The 20,813-nt window shown below is 59.4% G+C and overlaps 1 protein-coding gene across 1 annotated transcript in view; it reads left to right on the top strand.

Moving 5' to 3' along the window:
- The window catches only part of BSN (bassoon presynaptic cytomatrix protein), a gene marked incomplete at its 5' end in the record, with an annotated part of 87,100 nt that extends 67,149 nt beyond the window's left edge, over window positions 1-19,951 (top strand). Inside the window, 9 exons of the mRNA XM_084214485.1 lie at window positions 6,042-6,500; window positions 7,538-14,170; window positions 14,892-17,019; window positions 17,323-18,059; window positions 18,410-18,503; window positions 18,632-18,775; window positions 18,957-19,011; window positions 19,098-19,195; window positions 19,712-19,951. Coding sequence (XP_084070611.1) covers window positions 6,042-6,500; window positions 7,538-14,170; window positions 14,892-17,019; window positions 17,323-18,059; window positions 18,410-18,503; window positions 18,632-18,775; window positions 18,957-18,997 — 10,236 coding nt within the window. The 3' untranslated portion in view covers window positions 18,998-19,011; window positions 19,098-19,195; window positions 19,712-19,951. The remainder of the gene's footprint in view (window positions 1-6,041; window positions 6,501-7,537; window positions 14,171-14,891; window positions 17,020-17,322; window positions 18,060-18,409; window positions 18,504-18,631; window positions 18,776-18,956; window positions 19,012-19,097; window positions 19,196-19,711) is intronic.
- Between the last annotated feature and the right edge of the window lie 862 nt (window positions 19,952-20,813).

The raw sequence follows: 20,813 nt of genomic DNA, 5'->3' as shown, positions 1-20,813 counted from the left end.
TATGGCACTGGTCAGTGCACGCCCTTCCCCCCACTGTGTCCCAGAACTGTGGTAGCTCAGTCAAAAGTGCTTGGCAGAGGTGTGGGGAGGGGATCTGGGGGGGCTCTGGAGAGTTCGGCTGGGACAATGGGCAGAATCCAAGGGGGAGTGAGCATCAGCCAGTGTTCAGGCATTGGCATCTGAAATGAGTGAGCACCTGGGTTGCCTGGGGAGGCTGCTGGCTGAGAGAGGGAAGGGCACAGGAGCACCTAGAAGGTGGGGAACCTGCCAGGCAGACCCCTGGTATTGCCTGAGGTGGGTCTGAAACAGCCCTGGCAGGCAGTGATCAAGCATGACTTAGTCCCTTTCCTTCAACACTGTGCTAAAAAGCATGCACAGCATGGTCAGAGCTGCAGTGTTCTTAGCACAAGGATGCAGAGCGTTAGGGAACTGGGATCACACGGTGAGATGCCCCCATTTCTGCTGTGGGAGGGTGTGTGAAAGGTGTCTGCTTGTCAGGAGCCCTCCTAAAGGGATCTTTCCTGCTAGTGGGGCTGAGAAGAGGGCTTGGGAAGTGATTTTATGAGGTTCTTGTTAATTTGGATCTTGATTCAGATACCAGAAGTGTTTTCCATATTTTCCAGGCATCCATCTGTCACAGTGATGAGCCCTGCACAGTACTTGTCAGCAAATAAATGAAATATTCTGGTGAGATTCACTGCATTTAATGCTGGGAGATGAGATCTGGCTTGCGAGATACTTGTACCTCATGCTGCTTATCTTACTTTGTACAGGTTTTTGTCCCAGTGTTTTAATAGATACTGTTTTGATTGTGTAAAATAATGCTGAAGAGCATAAGTAACTGGGCAGAGTCCCAGGGGTCAGATTGTGGGGAGCAGTTTGCATGGGGATAAAGACCATGGCTGAGCATCTTCCGGGCACTGCAGAGGTTGAGCCAAAGGGCCTAGGGGCTGATGGGGATGGTGGGATTGGTAACCAGCAGCTAACCAGGGAAGCTGGGAAGCTTCTGGCACCACTGGCTCCCACCAAGCCTCTCAGACTGCCAAGTCACTGAACAGAGGATTCATGTTTAACTCTGATGCTGAACTCTCAGGCTCCATCATTAAAAAAACCCAGCGGCGCTGGGGAATTCAGCATTTAATTAACTTGCCAAGTGGTAACGTTGACCAGAATTATGCAGGAAGACTTCTATTTTAGTTAATTACAGTTTTGTTGTTGCCCATTAGTAAATTGAAACAATAGCAGGGTAAGACCCGGTGGAGGTTGGCCAGCATGGCTGTGGCCACCTGCCAGCCAGCTCTGGAGCTCTGGGGAGGCCAGGCACACCCCCATCCCTGCAGCCCTCACTGCTGACCCCCCATACCCCCACCCTGCCTCACCCCCTGGGGGGAGCAGGCACAGCCATGGACACAGCACTTGCTGCCCCTTCAGTGGGGCTGGCAGGAATTGTGGCCAAATCCAGCATCCCCTGATGCCACTCACATGGTGCACAGGTGAAACCTGGCATGGTCATTCCCACTTAGATGCAATGTCTTAAACAAAGCTGCCTTCCCTCAGTCTCTCATGCCCTGCCTCCAGGGCTCTGTCCTGCCTCTTGTGATCCCAGCAGCACTGATTGTCTCTCCAGAAAGCCACTTTTCCTGTAACTCTTCTGGAAATCCCAGTTTTTTGGAGGCAAAGAAAGCATGGAGCCCGAGGAATCAGGGCAGTGACCCTCAAAGGCTGTAAGCTGATAACCAGCTGGGCTGGGCAGCCCCCAGTGGCCTCACCCCCCTGCCTCTGGCTGGCTGTGTTCCCGTGTGCCCTGCCGTGCCAGCGCCTATTCATTTCAGATGGCATCTCAGGCACACTTTGGTTTCATCCCTGTTGTTAATTATTGATGCTTTCCTCCGCCTGGAGCCCACTCTGCGTCCCAGCAGTGTTGCACATCTTTCCCTGCATGCCACAGCCTTCATCAGCCCCAGCTCCCCATAACTGTGCTCCACTTGGTTAAACCCCCCCATGCCCACCACCACAGTTCTAAGGCAGCAAGCCTCAGTGCCAAGCAAAGCCCAATCCCCACCCTGATCAAGGCCAAGGTTTCCAGCATCTTGAAGTGTGGAGACTCAGACAGAAGCTGCCGTGCCTTTGCCATAAGCTCCTTACCCATTTTCCACCCCAGCAAGGCTTCCTGGGCATCCATGGGTTTGGACATGTAAAGCACTAAATACAGCCTAATTATTATTATCTTCGTGGGATCTGGTTAATCTCAATGGGGATTTACAAGCTGTTAGCAAAGCAGCCGCTCCTCCAATGTTTGCATTTTTCTCAGGGGCAGCTTAATCCCCTTGGCCGTGTTCTCTGGGAAATGCCTGAGGCCAGGTTATATGGAGGAGGAAGCTGCTTCAGAGCCAGTCCCTGTGAGAGGGAGCAGAGGTGCTGTGGAATAACCAAACACCGAGCTGATAACGCTGCGGGAGAGAGACGGATCATTTGTCACCAGCAGAGTGTGGGGCACCAGCACGAGGCTGGGAGGGGCCTCGGCTTCAGCGTCCTCACATCCTAAATCTCCCTGGGATTTAGCCCTCAGACACATGACAGGTGTCAGTGCTGGGGTTGATGGGGCTGCAGAGATCTCTTAAAGATGGAACCAAGAGCTCAGAATGGTTTACCAGAGGCATTCCCGCTTGCACGGGCAGCTTTGCTTGCCTCCACTTTCCCACAGCTGCCATGGGCAGGATTTCTCTGTCCCTCATGTGCATGTGGGAGCTGGGCAGCTCACAGCTGCTGCTGCTGGAGCGTTCACTGCAGCCAGTGTGAGCTGTGATGGCAAATGCTGTGCTGGCTGCTGCAGCACGGTCTGTGCTCACACACAGCTCCACGTGGCACTGGCTGTGACAGGGATGGGGCTCTCCCACAGCTCAGGAAAATTCAGTTATCCCTTCGCTGCTTTTCTGCCATAACCTCACAGTGATTTTCCACAGGGGTTCAGATTGAAGCACAGGATGCAGGACTGTCAGCAGGGTCTCTTCAGCATGTAAGACCCCAGAGGTGCTGAAGGAAAAGCTGGTAAGAGAAAATGCAAACTCAGCATATGCCAGTCTCTCAATTTTAGTGTCTCTGGGGCTTGGCAGGCACCTCTCACAGCTGGCAAAGCCCAAGGACCTTCTCTGCTTGCCTTTCCTTGGTTCCTGCCTTCCCGCTGTACCCTGGCCTTCCTGCCTGCTTTGAAAGATGACGGGCATTTCAGAGTGGAGCTCCACAATCTTTTTGGCAGAGCTATTTTTAATAGAGATTGTTCCCTTATCCACTTCCCAGTGAAGTCCCATGAAGAGTCGAGCTGTCACATCTACGAGAGCAGGATGGCAGGGTGAGCTGCTCAAACTGGGGCAGCTGCCAAGAGGAATGGCTGCAGAGCCACAGCTGGGAGGAACCTCAGGGAGGAGACTCAGACCAACCTGCAGAGACATCAGATCATAGAATTGTAGAACAATTTGCATTGGAAGGGACCTTCATCTCATTCCAACTCCTCTGCCATGGGCAGGGTCACCTTCAACTAAACCAAGGATGCTCAAAGCCCCATCCAGCCTGATCATCAACACTTCCAGGGATGGGCATCCCCATGGAATAGATTAGTACTTTGCTTGCTTACTCTGGAGGAGGAGCCATAAGCCTCGTGCTGATGAGATCACACCAGCCCTGGCGCCTGCCTCTCCATGGGCTCCTTGAAGGGGACCTGATTGGCCCTCAGCATCTGCAGCACTTGTGGCCAGTGTTGGCCTTCCATGGTCTTTCTGGCTCAAATTTTTCTCTTGAAGGGCAAAAGCAGTTGTGCCCATCATATATGCAGAGCTCCCCAGTCACCGAAGTCTGGCAGGTTGGGACATCATGAGGATCACACAATGCCCCATTCAGGGAGGGTGTAAAGGGTCTGAGTCAGGCAGGCTGGGTAGTTCAAGGCAAGCTGATCTCCTGAAGCTCCTTCAGGACCATGCTGGGAGCTGGTGTGGTGGTGCGGCAGACAGGTATGGGCAGGGACTGAGCTGAGCTTTGCCCTGGCACATCCAACCCATCCCCTGTGCATTGTGCCCTGCCCTCACTGCCTGCATCAGGGAGGGAGCTCTGGCAAAGAAAAATGGGATTTCTGAATGAAAAATGAAAGGTCGTGTATTTCCATGAGGCATGGTTTCAATTTGTGTCACACAATTACATTTCCTTCTGCGGTCTGCAATAATTACACAGCAGAGTGGGGCAAGCAGATCTGATTCAGAGGCACGGGAATGAGTTCTGAAATAAAAGAAGACAAATGCAATCATTAAGATACAATAGGCTGCACTTGCCCCTTAATTAGACTTTCTCTTTGATTAAGCAGTAATTAAATATTACCATGCTGAAAGGGATTTTTTAAATGGCCCTCCAAAGCCCTAATGTATTCCTAAGATGTTTGTGTGAAAAGCAGGGGCTGCTGCAGGGTGCTGGGTGTGGGAGGATGTTTTACACCTGCCCCTTTCCTGCAGGAGCAGCCCTCCTGCCCCTCTTCTCCCTGGGGAGCATGGGGCTGGATGGATGCTCCTGGGCTGAATTGCTGCAGAAGTGAAGATGTGTCTGTGGGAAAGCCCTGCTGCTCCTGGCTACCACCAGCTGCAAGGCATCTCCAGCATCTCATCATAACCTGGAGACTCCAGGGATGCAGATGACAAGGCTGTCACAGTTCTGCTGTCCCATAGGTATGGGATTTAGAGTCATAGATTAAAATCATGGAATTGTTCAGGTTGGAAAAGACTCTTGAGATCATGGAGTCCAACCGTTTCCCAGCACTGCCAAGGCCACCACTAAAATCTGTCCCTAAGCACCACATCTACACATCTTTTAAATCCCTTCAGGGATGGTGACTCCACTGCTTCCCTGGGCAGCTTCCAGTGCTTGACAACGCTTTCAGTGAAGAAATTTTTCCTAATATTCAATCTAAACATCCCCTGGTGCAACCTGAGGCTATCTCCTCAATGTCATTTTGATGAACCCAGTCTTCTCCAGGCAGACCACGGCCTCTGGGATCCCAGGGCACACAGCCCTGGCCCCAGGCTGATCCAGCTGAAGACCAAGACCACCTCTCTGACAGCATGACAGCTCTGCAGGGCCAGCCACCCCTTGATGTTGGCCACCCTGAGTTTTGGGAGCCATGGATCAGCAAAGGAGAAGTCCGGCGAAAGAACCTGGAGCATACTGTGCTGTTAGCAGCAAAACTGAAGAGATTTAAGATGCTGAAATATCTAAAGTGAAGGGAATGTCAGGCCCCTATTCCTGGACATTCTTGGGTGGGTAAAAATAGCCCTCAGGCGACCCAGGGGAGGAAAGTGCTTCTGATCTCTTAATGCAGAGCCCCTGCCTTAGCCCTGTGGGCTCTCTGCCACTCACAGCCTTGCTTGCCTCTGCTTTTTCCAGGCCATAAAACGATAGCTCTTGCTGAGAATTTCACTAGACAAGATTGTCTTGTTCTTTTCCTGCACAGCGTGTACTTTGAGTAATATCTTTGGGAAATTCTGGCATACTTGTGTACCCGGTATTTTTTTTAACCTAGAAAAAAGAGCCGTAAGTCTTATGATTATGCTATTAAACCTTTATTGTATCAAAGAAAACAAATCAGAGCAAGAGAGGAGCTGTATGGAGCTGAGAAGTGTTAAGCTACGGTAGTAATATGCCTTTGATTGTTTAATTTCGCTTAAAACTGAAATACCACAAGGCTGAAGAATGAAAGAGCTGGTGATGCTGAGGGATTGTGGGGGAGAGTGTGGGGAGAGTGTGCAATCCCTGTGCTGCAGCCAAGGTACCTCTGGCTGGACATCTCTGGGCTCTGGACAAGGGTTGAGATGGGTTGCAGCTGGATGTGGATGGTTTGCAGGGTATGGCTACGACTGCCCATCCACAGCCGGTTATTTGGTTTGGGTGGGCGGAATCCTCTGCACCATTGCCAGGTGTCCCACCAGCACAGCTCCTCCATGAGATCCCTGCTGGGGTGAAGCTCCCAGAATTTCAACAGGATTTTTCCTTCCATTCTTTTGCAGAAGAACGAATGGCTGTGCTTGAACTGCCAAACTCAGCGGCTGCTCGAAGGGAGCCTCGGCGACCCTGCCCCAATGCCACTGCCTACCCCGAAGCCGCCATCCACCGGCTCCCCGCGGCACCAGCCGCCCGCCGCCGGCCAGCAGAGAGCGCCCACGCCGGCACCCGTGCCCGCCGAGGCAGCGCCCCCCGAGCAGCAACCCTCGCCCGCCAGGAGCCTCCGGGCTGCTGAGCAGAGCAGGACCCCGAGCCCTGCCCCAGCGGAGAAGAAGCCCCCACCGCCAGCAGAAAAGAAGCCCCCGGTGCCGGCAGAGGAAAAGCCCCTGCCCAAAGCTGCCCCGGAGCCTTCCAGAGCTCCTGAGAGCGCCGCTCCAAAGGGGAAGAGCATGACCCCCAAAGCAGAGGTGAAGAGAAAGGAGAGCCAGGCAATCCCCGAGGCGCCGAGGGCGAAGGAGCAGGAGGTGAGCTCTCAGGGAGCATCCAGCTCCCAGCATCCCTGGGCACCACACCCTGCCCCAGGCTGGCGTGGTACTGAGCTGTACCTCTGTCAGTAGTTGTGCCCACAAATGGGGAAGGACCTTCACTGGCTCCATGGCAGCATGCTGGTATTTGCCTTTTGTTTTATTGGGATTATATCAATTCAGGCAAAATGCAATAGTTCAGGTCATGTCTGGCCTCTGCATTTCTTTTAAAATAATGTAAGGGTAGTTGGGATTTGTTGTCAAATGGAAAATTCATTTTCCAGCATTCCATGTTGCAGCAGTGGATGTTTTTCATGCTCTTTATCCCACCTTTTCTAAAATTCATAACAATTTGAGGCAACATTTGGCTGCCTTGGGATGGTGTTTCCCCACAAGCAACCATCCCAGCAGCAGTCAGCAGAACCCCCCATGGGGAGTGGACATGGCAGAAGGTCCCCACCAGCTGGGAGAGAATGGCTGCCCCCCTCACTGCTGTACAGCCCCCAGGGAAGAGGCTCCTTGGGTCCCCAAAATCAAGTGGTCTGTGGTGCCTCTGTGCTGGCAGGGTGGCAGGTCCTGCCAGGAGCACCAGGGCTGGGTGTGATGGCACAGTCCCCATGGCTCAGGGGCTTGTCCCTCTCACTGCCTAATTGTCAAGCCAATTAAAGGGGGCTGTTTATTTCTGCTGGCATCTAGCAAGGATCCTGGGGTCAGCCCTGCTTTTCAAGGGTGCCTTGGGGGCTGGGGGCCCAGTTTTTCAAATGTATTTATTAGTCCCCAATGTATTTATGCCTAGGGCCATTTGCTGTACCATCCCCTGCTTGCAGCACACCCTCTAACCTGCCTTTATTAGCACAGACAAGCTACCAATGTGCCACTGAATTGGGGGACACAGGGTGGTCCCTATCCTTTGCTCTGGGCTGGCTCCCAGTGGTGCTCAGCCTTCCTGTGTGCTCCTTGGGAGATGGTTTGGGGGAAGTAGGAGCAGCAGCTCTGGAGCTGCCTGGATCTGACACTGTGTTCTCCCTTGCCTGCAGGACGGCAGCAAGCCTTACCCCCCAGACCTGTCCCGCAGCCCCCAGAGCCTCAGCGACACCGGCTACTCCTCCGACGGCATCTCCAGCTCACAGAGCGAGATCACTGGCCTGGTGCAGCAGGAAGAGGAGAAGCTGAGCAGCACCGGGCTGGCTGGGCAGAGCCCCCCCAGCCCCTCTGAGCTCACCAAGTTGGAGAGCAGCATGCGGCCTCTCCTGGAAGGCCGGGGTGCACCCACACAGTCCCCTGAGCGTAGCAAGAGCCGCACAGAGCCACAGGAGGACCAGCGGCAACAGCAGCGGCCACGGTACCTCTCCATCACCCCTGAAGCCTTTGACTCAGACGAGGAGCTGGAGGACATCCTGGAGGAGGATGAGGAGTGGGAGAACCAGCGGGAGCGTCGGGAGAGTGCGGAGTCCTCAGATGAGTTTGGCAGCAAGCTGCGGCATGACTATGTGGAGGACAGCAGCGAGGGGGGCTTCTCCCCAGTGCCCCCCCGGACCAAGGGCCAGGAGGCAGAGGTGACAGATGAGGAGTTCATGCGGAGACAGATCCTGGAGATGAGTGCTGAGGAGGACAACCTCGAGGAGGAGGAGGAAGGCTATGGGCGCACCAAGTACAGCGTCCCCAAAGCTGGGCAGAAGACCGAGGCAGAAAAGGGCAAAGAGCCAGTGTCGGCCAAGCGGCGCCTGCCACATGGTGCCAGCAGCATGTACACAGAGGAGAGCAAAGAGGTGGAGGCAGTGGAGGGTGATGACTTGAGCACGGCCCAGGGTGGGCTGCGGCGATTCAAGACCATTGAGCTGAACAGCACAAGTGGCTATGGCCGGGAGATGGAGATTGGCCAGGAGCCAGATACCAGTGTGGACCGGGAGCCCGAGCTGGAGATGGAGAGCCTGACAGGCTCCCCTGAGGAGCGCTCACGGGGCGAGTACTCCTCCACGCTGCCAGCCACAACGCCCAGCTACACCTCGGGCACCTCACCCACCTCCATCTCCTCGTTGGAGGAGGATAGCGACAGCAGCCCTAGCCGCCGGCAGCGGCTGGAGGAGGTGAAGCAGCAGAGGAAGGCTCGGCATCGCTCACATGGCCCCTTGCTGCCCACCATTGAGGATTCATCAGAGGAGGAGGAGATGCGGGAGGAAGAGGAGCTCCTGCGGGAGCAGGAGAAGATGCGGGAGGTGGAGCAGCAGCGCATCCGGAGCACAGCGCGCAAGACCAAGCGTGACAAGGAGGAGCTGAGGGCCCAGCGGAGGAGGGAGCGCTCCAAAACCCCCCCCAGCAATCTCTCCCCCATCGAGGATGCCTCCCCCACAGAGGAGCTGCGACAGGCGGCAGAGATGGAGGAGCTGCACCGTTCCTCCTGCTCAGAGTACTCGCCTTCCATTGACTCAGAAGCAGAGAGCTTTGATGCTGTGACCTCCAAGCTGTACAAGTCTGGCAGCGAATACAACCTGCCCACTTTCATGTCACTGTACTCCCCGACGGAGAAGGTGGAGAGTACTGCCAGCCAGCCCATCAGCAAGCCCCTGAAAAGCGCCGAGGAAGCCTATGAGGAGATGATGCGGAAGGCAGAGATGATGCAGAAGCAGCAGGTCCAGCAGACCCAGCCTGCCTCTTCCTACAGCAGCACCTACCAGCAGGTTGGATACCGCAGTACTGAGGGCCAGAACGGCTTTGACTACCAATATGGCAAGGAATACCAGTACGACAGCGGCCTCACACGCCCCTCCCAGCCCGACTATTCCAGTGCCCTGCCGAAGGCGGGAGCAGTGTACGAGGAGATCCTGCAGACCTCACAGAGCATCTCCAGGATGCACCAGTCCTCTTCCTTTGACCTGGCCCTTAAGCAGGGTGAGAAGGTGAAGGGGCAGGAGGAGGCATACCAGGAGAAGCGTTTCCTCAATGCAGAGAGTGCCTACGCTGACCTGCTGAAGCAGAACGGTGGCCCACTCACCCCTGGCACAAGCCCCACACAGCTCTCTGCTCCTGTCTCCTTCGCCAGCTCTGACAGCAGCACTGGCAAGACTATTCCTGATGTCCGGGTCACTCAGCATTTTGCAAAAGAGGGACAAGACCTAGGCAAGCTCCAGAGTGCCCCGGCAGCACCCAGCCCAGTATCCAAGGTTACTACCACTCCTTATGCTTACAGCAAAGGCACCAGCACAGTGACAACAGCAGCAGGAAGCCCTGGGAGTGCACTGCAGAGCTACAGCTCACCAAGTCCGGAGGCCCCATCCATACCTGGGAGAAGCTACACTCCATCAAAGAGCACTGTCAGCTATGGCTCACAGACCGAGGATACCACCAGAACCAGGACGGTGGAGATTAGCGTGCAGACAGCCAGGGAGAAGATCCCAGCCGTGAGTGACAGCAAGCCCACACTGCCCAAGACATACACCTTCTTCAAGAGCTCCAGTCCTCCACTCTCACCCACCTCACCCACACAGAGTCCCACGCGGACCACAAAGGCCACGGCAGAATTTTCCACACAGACACAGAGCCCAGTGCTCTCCTATGATGGTCCTTCTGCTGCTGGCCCAGACACCTCTTCCCCCATGGTGGCACAGGGGACGCAGACGCCACACCGGGCAGGCTCGCCACGCCTGACTCGGCAGGCCTCCTCACAGGACTCCCCCTTCATGGTGATCACACTGGCGGCCGATGCAGCCAGCCAAACCAAGCCAGTCAGCTCTGGCGCCTTGACGTCTCCCACTTCGTCCCCCACCAGGCCAAGCCGTCAGCTGCTGGCACATGGTTACACCCAGACTCCGGAGCCAGAGCAGCCAACAGGTGCCTACATCAGGGCACAGCCAGTGAAGGACCACGCCCAGAAAGTACCTGCCGTGACTTCAGCCGCTGACGGCATCACAGGACTGTACAGCTGGGGAGCACTCCCTGCAGAAAACATCTCCCTCTGCCGCATCTCCTCCATCCCCGGTACGTCCCGGGTGGAGCCAGGGCCCAAGGTGCCAAGCAGCAATGCTGTGGACTTACGGACCGCATTGAAGTCTGCCCCCATCATCATAACAGACCAAGGCATGGATCTCACATCCTTGGCCACTGAGGCCAGGAAGTACTGCCTGACCCTGGACCACATCCCCAACCGGCAGTCCACGGCCATCCAGCCCTTGATCATCAACCTCAATGCCCAGGAGCAGCCCCATGCCATCATCGCAGCAGCCAGCACTGCCAGCCTGGCCATCGCCTCTCCCATGATTCTCTCACAGTCCAAGCAACCCATGGTCTATGGAGACCCTTTCCAGAGCCGTGTGGATTTTGGGCAGGGGACCGGGAGCCCAGTGTGCTTGGCGCAGGTGAAGCAGGTGGAGCAGGGTGTCCAGACAGCCACTGTCAGAGCCAGCGGGGTGGCCAGTGGCAAGCCCGAGCCCACCGCTGCCCCCCAGACCAAATTTGCAAGGTACAGCATGCCAGGCCAGATGGTGAAGAAGGACATGCTCCTCACACAGACCGGTGGGGCACAGAATGCCAGTGGCCTCCCACAGGCCTTCCCACCAGAGCCAGGATCAGAGGTGTACCGGGCAGTGCCAGTAGAGCTGAAGAGCCAGAGCCCTCTCCTTGCCCTGGGTGGCAAGAAATCCCAGGTGATGATGGTGCAGATGGAGGAGGCAGCGACTGGCCCCGTGACCAAAGTGCTGAAGGAGGAGGGGCCAGCCAACGTCCTGGACCTCACAGGCATGAAGCCAGAGAGCCAGGTGGCCTGCTGTGACATGGTCTACAAGTTGCCCTTTGGTGGCAGCTGCACAGGTGCTTTCAACCCCACCTCCAAGATGCCAGAGAAGAAAACTGGGGAGGCAGCAGTGATGCCTGGTCGGAAAGCTGGTGGACCAATGTATGGCAGCAGAGAGCCAGAGCTTCCAGAGACCTTCCCTTACCGGGAGCAGCCGGCCCCGGCACCTGCACTCTACGAGGAGCAGAAGTTTTACCCAGCCAGCGCCTTTGGACGACTCTACTCCTCCATGTCGGACACGAACCTCTCTGAAATCGGGATGAGCTACTACCATACAAAGGGGGATCAGCCCTTCCCTGCCCCAGCAGGTGATGCCGCTGTGGACCTCAGCACCATGAAGCACTCCTACAGTGTGGGCTTTGCCGAGGGGGGTTACCTGGGCCAGGGGCCACAGTACGGCTCTTTTTCAGACCTGCGCCAACCAGGAGAGCTGCTGAGCCACCCCTTCCCCATGCGGAGGTACAGCTCGGCCTCCAACATCTACTCTGACTACCGTTTCTCACACCGAGGGGACCTGGCCAGCTTCCAGGAGTCCAGCCTGGCCCACTACAGTGCCACCACGGCACGTGAGATCAGCCGCATGTGTGCTGCCCTCAACTCCATGGACCAGTACGGGGGCCGGCATGCCAACGGCCCTGATGTGCTGCCTTATGGCCCCAGCACTGGGCAGGGGGCCACAGGGGGACTGGCAGCTCAGCAGCAGGGCCCTGTACCCCCCAAACCCAGTGGGATGTACAACCCCACCTTCCCTGAGGGACGGCAGGGCTTCAGCAACCTGGCACAGTACAACGTTCCTGGTGTCCGCCTGGGCGCCATTCGGCAAATGCTTCCTTCCACCGCAACCGTGCGGGCCGCCGATGGCATGATCTACTCCACCATCAACACCCCCATTGCCTCCACACTGCCCATCACCACCCAGCCGGCCTCAGTGCTGCGGCCCATGCTGCGTGGGCTATACAGACCCTATGGCCCAGGTGGTGTGGCAGCAGTCCCACTGGCCAGCTTGGCCAGGCTGCCAGTTGTCACCCCCCGTGTCCCGCTTGCAGCACAGGGCCTCTACCGCTTCCCGGCCCCAAGCCGGCCGGCCCCAGCAGCCTCAATGATGGAGACACCTGTCTACCTGGGGAAGCCCGTCGCCAGCACGGCACCCGCAGCAGTGGGAGCTGCTCCTGCTGCCAAAGCACCCGCTGCCCCCGCTGCACCTGCCAGTGGCTTGCAGAGAGCAGAGCCGCCACCAGCTGCCCCCCGTGCAGAGGCACCAGCAGCACCAGCAGCCCCCAAGGAGAGCGGGCCAGTGGCCACAGCACCCAAGCCACCACTGGATGGAGCTCAGCGGGAGGAGAGGGAGCGGGAAGAGGAGCGTCAGCGCAAGCAGCAGGAGCACGTGCTGCAGCTGGAGCGGGAGCGCGTGGAGCTGGAGAAGCTGCGGCAGCTGCGGCTGCAGGAGGAACTGGAGCGGGAGCGTGCCGAGCTTCAGCGGCACCGGGAGAAGGAGCAGCTGCTGGTGCAGCGGGAGCTGCAGGAGCTGCAGTGCATCAAGCAGCAGGTGCTGCAGCAGCAGCAGGAGGAGCGGCATGCGCAGCTGGCACTGCAACGGGAGCAGCTCGCCCAGCAGCGCCTCCAGCTTGAGCACATCCACCAGCTCCAGCACCAGCTGCAGCAGCAGCTGGAGGAGCAGAAGCGGCAGAAGACCATCTTCCCCACTCCCGTGGAGCCCACTGCCCGCCCACCCGAGGGGCCTGCTGAGGCACCGCGGGTGCTGCCACACAATGGGCAGGCATGGCCCCCACCGGGCCAGACACCCCCAGAGGGGCCTGCTGGTCCCCGCTACCCCATGCCACAGCGGCCACTCAGCAGCTCGGCCTCAGACATGTCACTTCAAGTCGAGGAGTCCTGGGAGCCCGGCCGGGGCATCAAGAAGAGGAACTCGATGCCACGGCTGAGGGATGCCTACGAGAAGGAGACCTTTGCAGCACGGAAGATGGCGGACAGCAGCGTGCAGACAGATGAGGAGGACGGCGAGGAGCGGTTCATGCTGTCCCGGCGGCGGCGGACACGGCGCAGCGCTGACTGCAGTGTGCAGACAGACGAGGAGGACAGCGGGGAGTGGGAGCAGCCCGTGCGCCGCCGGCGCTCCAGGGCCTCCCGGCACACTGAGGCCAGTACCGAGGGCAAGACAGATGGGGCAACCCGCACAGCCAGCGTGGGTATCCAGACCATCAGCGACTGCTCAGTGCAGACAGAGCCCGACCAGCTCCTCCGCGTCTCCCCCTCCATTCACATCACCACCCATGACCCCCGAGTGGAGATTGTGAAGTACATCTCAGCCCCAGAGAAGACGCAGCGGGGTGAGAGCCTGGCCTGCCAGACAGAGCCAGAGCCAGCTCCCCAACCTGGCGTCGTGGTGCCCCAGCTGACGGTGCCCACCACCATCCCACCCTACTCCACCAGCCTCCAAATAGTGAGCACAGGCCCCCTGGACCCCCACACTGTCCGGCAGCAGACCCTGGGGAAGTTTGAGAAGAAGAAGCCAGATCCCCTGGAAATTGGTTACCAATCCCATCTGCCGGCTGAATCCCTCTCCCAGCTGGTGACCCGCCAGCCACCCCGCTCTCCCCAGGTCCTCTACTCACCCGTCTCCCCCTTGTCCCCCCATCGCCTCCTGGAGTCCTCCTTTGCCACCAGCGAGCGGCTGAACAAGGCCCACGTCCCCCCACAGAAGCACTTCACCACCGACTTAGCCCAGCGCCAGCAGACGCTGCCGCGCCCCATCAAGACCATGCAGCGCTCCTTGTCCGACCCCAAGCCCATCAGCCCCACCTCTGAGGAGGCCGGCAAGGACAGGTTCTCCCTCTACCAACACCCGCTGCTCCCCAGCTCACAGGTACGTCACCACAGGGAGCAACCTTACCCTCCGGGAACAGCCCTGGGAGGCACCTCGGCACACTGTAGTTTCATTAGCGCTGTGGCAATTAATATTTCAAAAGGCCGGTCCCCGCAGCAGCTGATGGCAGCCAGCAGGCACAGACGTGCATGCCAGTACCAGCAGCTGGAGGGAGGCCCCGGAGGTCCACTGGCTGCATGAGCCTTTCAGCAGCAGGAGATGATGCTGCAGGTTGGCAGCATCAGGGCTGTCCCCTGCTCCAGATGGGTCCATACAAGGCTCCACTTAGGGTTGTGGTGGCTCTTGCTCACACCTTTGCCCCCACACACCAAGGTTGCCTTGGGCAGTCAAGTGCCCAGCCAAGAAGTCCCAGGGCGATTCCTGGGGCAGCAGCACCCACCAACAATCCCCCAAGTCCCTCTGCCAAGTGCCTGCGGACAGAAAGCATTTTTTGCAGCAGAGGGTATGCACGTGGCCAGCTCAGCGCTTGGCCGGCTGCCACCCCTGGTAATTACTCACGGAAAGCGCCCTGCCTGTTACTTCCATCCTATTTATTGCGCTTTTACATAAACGCCGCTTCCTCAGTGCATGGGGGAACACGTGCACAGCGGGATGCCTCACCCCAGCCCCTGGGGCACGGGAGGACCGCTGCAATGCTTGGGGTGGGATGTGGGGGGGACACCCACCTGCCCCTCTGACCAGATGTCCCTTGGCTTTGCAGGTGGGGGGGCTGCAGTCAAGCTCGTTGGCACGCAAGGTGAAGCGGACGCTGCCCAGCCCACCACCTGAGGAGCCCCACGTCCCCCTGGCGAGCCCAGCTGCCTCCCAGCTCTACCTGAGCAGCCTGGCTCCCAAGGCCACCGCGCCTGTCACTAAGGCCAGCCTACTGAAGGAGCTGGACCGCGACCTGAGGCTGGTGGAACATGAGGCCACCAAGCTGCGGAAGAAGCAGGCAGAGCTGGACGAGGAGGAGAAGGAGATCGATGCAAAGCTGAAGTACCTGGAGCTGGGCATCACCCAACGCAAGGAGTCGCTACTGAAGGATCGGGTTGGTGGGCGGGACCACCCCTACCTGCGCTACCCCGGGGATCGGCGCGACTACCTGTCAGACAGCGAGCTGCACAGCCTGCGCCTCGCCGCCTACGACAGCGCCGGCCTGCGCCCTGCCGGGCAGTACCCCGACTACACCGCCGCCGCCGCCGCCGCTGCCGCCGCTGCCTCCTATGGCGCCTACCCGTACCCTGCCCCGCAGGGCCCCACCGCCTTCCCACCACCACGCCTCCAGCACCCCCAGTACCCCACAGCCAGCACCTCACAGGATGGCTTGCCGGCAGCTCCACTGCCCACCTTCACTTCACCTGGTGGCTTCTCGGCCCCCGGCACCGCATACCCAGAGCTGGGCGCCCCAGCCCAGCCAGGCTTCCAGCCCCCAAACCCCTACCAAGCCCCGAGCGCCTTCGCTGGGGCAGCCACCGTGCCGGCAGCACAGCCCACCCTCTACCAGAGCCCGGCAGACATAGCTGGCGGGCACCAGAAGCCGCGGCAGACTTCTCTGGCAGACCTAGAACAGAAGATCCCCACCAACTACGAGGTTATCGGTGCGGCCACCAGCTCCTCTGCCGTGCCTGATGTCACCTTCAGCACTGCACCGGTGAGCAGTGGCTATGAGCAGTACAAGGCACCTGAGACCCGGCCTGCTGAGAGAACCAGCACAGCACCGGGCCCCTCAGCCAGCTACTCTTCTGAGTCCCTCTACACCAGTCTGGAGCAGAACATCCCCCGTAACTACGTGATGATCGAGGACATCAGCGAGCTCACCAAGGAGAGTCCAGCAGTGGATGGGCAGAAAGCAGAGCCAGTGGGCCCGAGCACCGATAGCCGCCACAGCAGAGAGAAGAGTGATCTAGGGGACACCGAGAGCTCCAGCCGTCCCTGCTGCTACACCAAAGCTGAGGAGGAGTCTGAGGAGGACATCTATGATCACCATGGCCCCGACCATCGTGGGAAGAACAGCTACTACCGAGGCACAGAAAGCAATGGCAGGGTGTCAGGGAGCTCCACCAGCTCGAGCTACTACTATGGGGACAGTGAGTACCGGCACTCCTCACGGATGGACAAGCACAGCTCTGGCACGCCACTACCGAAGCATTCATCCAAGAACCTGGCACCTGCTGTCATCTCCTCCAAGCGCAGCAAGCACAGGAAGCAGGGCATGGAGCAGAAGATCTCCAAGTTCTCCCCCATTGAAGAAGCCAAAGATGTAGAGTCAGACCTGGCCTCCTACTCAACAACCACCTCAATTGGCAGCAGCAATGTGGCCTCCAGGGCCAAAAAGCTGCAGGATGAGATCACCTACGGCCTGAAGAAGAACGTCTATGAGCAGCAAAAGTACTACGGTGTCTCCAGCCGGGATCTGGTGGATGAGGAGGAGCGGGTCTACTCTTCCAGCAGAACTCGCTCCTCTGGCTATGGGGTGGAAAAGTCCTCCAGCCGGGAGATGGGCGGCCGGAGCAAGTCCTATGAGCGGGAGAGCATGGAGCGCTCCCAGAAAGTCAGCTCCAAGCCCTCATCCCTCAGCATGAGCCAGAGCCGTGGGCGGGCACCCATGCGCTCACAGCACTCAGAGGAGGAGAGCCCTGTCAGCCCCATGGGGAAGTCAATGGGGGGGTCACGCACTGCAGGAGGGCCGGGCCCCCAGTCAGCAGGGGACCCCTGCTCCCAGTTCTGCTCCAGCCACTCGTTGCCTGATGTGCAAAAGCACATCAAAGACGTGCCAAGGAGTCACTCGTACAAGCACGAGGAGGGCTACGGCATGGATGATGCCCATTGCGTTGTCTCGGACAGCGAAGGTAACAGCTCCCCGTGGTGACCACCCCAGAGCATGGCACTTCCCCGGGGCATGCCCGTCCGCTCGTACGCAGAGACACTCTCACCGCCTCAGTTTGCTTGACACGTGCCTTCCTCCCCCTGCCCTGAGTGTTCGGTGTTAGCCGGTCCTGCACGGTGCCCTGCTGCGCCGCGCCCCGTCCCCACCGGCACGTGCTGTCCCCTGCGCGCGTGCCCGCTGCTTGTCCCTCCCACTTCATTGCATGGCTTCCACCCGCGCAGCCTTGAGCGAGAGATTGACTGTGGTTTGTTTTTGGTTTCTGAAGCCTATCATTTGGGTCAGGAGGAGACAGACTGGTTTGATAAGCCCAGGGAGGCGCGGGCAGAGAGGGTCAGGCACTACGGTGGCCACTCTTCCTCACAGAAGAGACCCCCAGTTAAGCACACCTACCACGATTATGACGAGCCCCCCGATGAAGACCCGTGGCAGCACGACGACTACCCCCAACACCGCGAGCACCGGCACCACAGGGAGTACGATCGCCACGCTGGCTCCTCCCGGCACGCCAGCGACGAGCCCCCACGGCGCTCATCGAAGCAGCACCCACGAGAATCTGGCCGTCATGAGCCCCGTGGCCATGGGCCTTCAGCCGGCCCCAAGAAGGCGCAGCAGCCCGAGTCCCGCGCGCCTTACGGCCCCAGCTCCGCTGATTATGCCCCATCATCCCGCCCCACTGCTCACCACCATGGCACTGAGACCCCCAAGGCACAGAAACCTTCCCAGCCGCATGGGCCAGCCACGCCAGCGCCGAAGCAGGAGCCCCTCGCACACCCACAGCAGCCGGCAGCCAGGCAGCAGCAGGCAGGGCAGCCGGCAGCGCGGCAGCAGCCGGCAGCACGCCAGGCTGCCCAGCCAGCAAGCTCGGCACAGCCTGAGACCAGGGGCAGGACACAGGGACCCCCCTCATCCCGGCCACCGCAGCAGCAGCCAGGGCCAGCCCAGGCAGCAGGGAAGGCACCGGCCACACTCCATGCACAGCCGGGCGGACACCCAGCACCGGCGGTAAGTACGGGCTTAGCTGGCCAGGCTGCATCCTGACCCCATAGCTCTGCCTGGAATCGGCACAGCTGACTGTGGCCAGGGGCTGGCGGGGGAAGTGTTGGGAATGGGAGCCATGGAGTAAAGTGTATCCCATTCACACACCCAATACAGACACCCATAGGTTCTGTGGAATCTGCCATCCCCTTTAGGGGACCCAGGAGGGGACATCACTATGTCCTGGATGCCTTGCTGCATCTTCTGAGGTTGTGGAGCAGTGTTTGGGGGTTTCAGTGTCACCTCCCGGCCTGGGCCACCCCTGGCAGATGCTCTATTGGGAGGGTGAGCCCTGAGAGCTGTTTTCTCCTTTCTAGACAAAAGTGGAGCCGACAGACACGTCCAAACCTGTAGCAAAAGTGCCACAGCAGCCGGGGAGAGCACCATCAGCACAGCCCCTGGGAGCAGCAGGTCAGTGAGTCCCAGTGGCACTGTGCCATCTGTCCCACCTCATGCCAGCTGCCTGGCACCCCAAAGCTCAGCTGAGCTCTCCCAGCTGGCCCTGTCCCCTGCTAACAGTGGCTTCGTTTGTCCCCCAGCAGACAGCAAGGCCGGTCCGAGGGCAGCTGGGCCACGTGGTCCCACAGGCATGGCCACAGGGCAGCCCGGCGGGGAAGGAGAGAGTGTCTTCTCCAAAATCCTGCCAGGGGGGGCAGCGGAACAAGCAGGCAAACTAACTGAAGGTGAGGGCTGCTCCTGGGATGGGGACAGAGCAATGGTGCTCTTCTGCACCGAGACAGTTGGGCACCTTGGGGATGGCTGGGTGCAGCCAGAGGGATGCAGTGCTCCCACAGTTTGGAGCCCAGGGAGGTGGGGGACCAGGGTCACTACACCATCCTGACACCTCTCCTGGCTTCCCCACAGCGGTGTCAGCTTTCGGCAAGAAGTTCACTTCGTTCTGGTGAGAGAACGGCACAAGGTGAGTGCAGCCAGCACTGGGAACTGTGTCGTGGACTCTCCCTGCCCCGGCCATGCCTGATGCCCTCCTCCTCCCTTCCACTGCAGGAGTTTGGGAAGTGAGTGGAGATTTGAGTCGTTGCAGTGGAAAAACCTATGAAGAAGCCAATGAATTCAGCACGCGGCGCCAGACTCTGAGTATAACGGTGAGTGTACAGGGCACACAAGTCCCCTCTGCTGTGCCATTTCTGAGGTTCCAGCAGCACCACTGTCCCTCCCCCGAGCACCTGCTGAGCCCTGCTTTGCCATACTCCCAGCCTCCAGGCGGGGAAAGACACAGCACGGACCCATACCTTCGTGTTGGGCCATTCCATCACCATCTTCATCCCCAGGCGGTGGCCCCAAAGCCAAGGTGTAGAGGCTTGGCCTTGTTCCACAGTCTCGGCAGCGCTGGTGCAGACCCTGGTGTTCAGGGAAGCTTTGGGTGGTCCGGGCTCTGCTCCGGGAGCCCGTCCAGCGCGGGGGCGGGTGGAGGCGGCGGCAGCTGCTCCACTGGCAGTGCCTCTTGGCTCTCTGGGGCCTTTTCGTTCGGGCCAGCGCTGCCGCTCGGCGGGGACCCTTCCGCGAGGAGGGGCTGCTGGGACTAACGCCTCTCTCTCTCGCTCTTTCTCTCTCTTTCTTTTTCTGTTTCTTTTTCTCTCTCCTTCTCTGTCTCTCGCAAGCTTTTGAAAACAGGGCGATCCCTGGATGCTGGACCAAACGACGGCCGAGCAGGGGCCCGGCGGACGCCCCGGGGCGGGTGCCCCCCACGCCTGGCGAGCAGCTCCGGCGCGGCACTCGGGGAGCCCCGGCAGCTGCTCCGAGGGGATGGGCCTGGTCCGGACCGTCGGGTCAGGCCCCGTAGGTCGGCTGCGGCCCTTTCTCAAGATTATACGCAGAGTTGCTCCTTCTGAACCCCAGCTCTGGCCTCTTCATAGGTTTTTCCCCCCCGCGAGCCGAGGGCTGGGCGCCGTGGGCGCCGCTCCTCCTTCCCGACCCCACCCGCCCCGCCGGGGCCTCCCCGCGCCCCCTGCACTGCGGCCGCGCCCGGCCCGCCGGGGAGCCCCGGAGCGCGTCAGCTAGGACCTAACACTGTTTCACTACCGAAATACGAGGCCATAGGACTCTGACAGGCGGCGCGGCCGGCTGGGCGCGTGTCCCGAAGCCATTGGAAGCATTGAAAGGGCCGCGCTCGCCCTCGCCACGCAGCCAGCGCGCCTGCCGCCGGGCACCCCTTTTCTTTCAAGAACAGCCTTAATCATCCCACTTTGATTTCTGTGTATACCTCATCCGCACCGGGGGGTGGGGGGGGGGGGGACACGGGGCGTCGTCAGGGGGGGTCCTTTTTTCCTCGGTTTCTTTGGGTTCATTTTCTTTTGGTTTCGGGGTTTTATTTTTCTAAAGTTTATACCAAATCCTCTTCCCTCTTTGCTTTGTGCGATGAGTTAGCACACGGGCTGTCGTCTGTAGAAGCAATAGAGTGCAGGAGGCTACAAAAGAGCACAAATCCCGTGGAACAAGATCAGGAGAGCTTTGCCTCCGGCAGTATCCTTCCTTTTACTGTGCAATCCAAGTCCTTCTCAAGCCATTTTGCGGGGACGGCCGGCGCAGCGGCCGGCGGCCAAAGCCCACTCGCCCTGCCAGGAGGGGATTTCCAGGGGGGGAGGCAGCCCGAGGAGGGGGCTCGCCCGTGCCCCGCCGCCTCCCCGCGCTGGCAGCGCCCCGCCGACACCCCCGTGGCGGGGGGCAGCCGCCCGCTCACCCGCCTGATGTTCTATGCAACGA

Source organism: Fringilla coelebs, assembly GCF_963513975.1.
Source record: "Fringilla coelebs genome assembly, chromosome: 13".
NCBI classification, from domain to species: Eukaryota; Metazoa; Chordata; class Aves; order Passeriformes; family Fringillidae; genus Fringilla; species Fringilla coelebs.
Note: the sequence above shows the minus strand (reverse complement) of the source record. Positions and strands in the feature narration are given on the sequence as shown.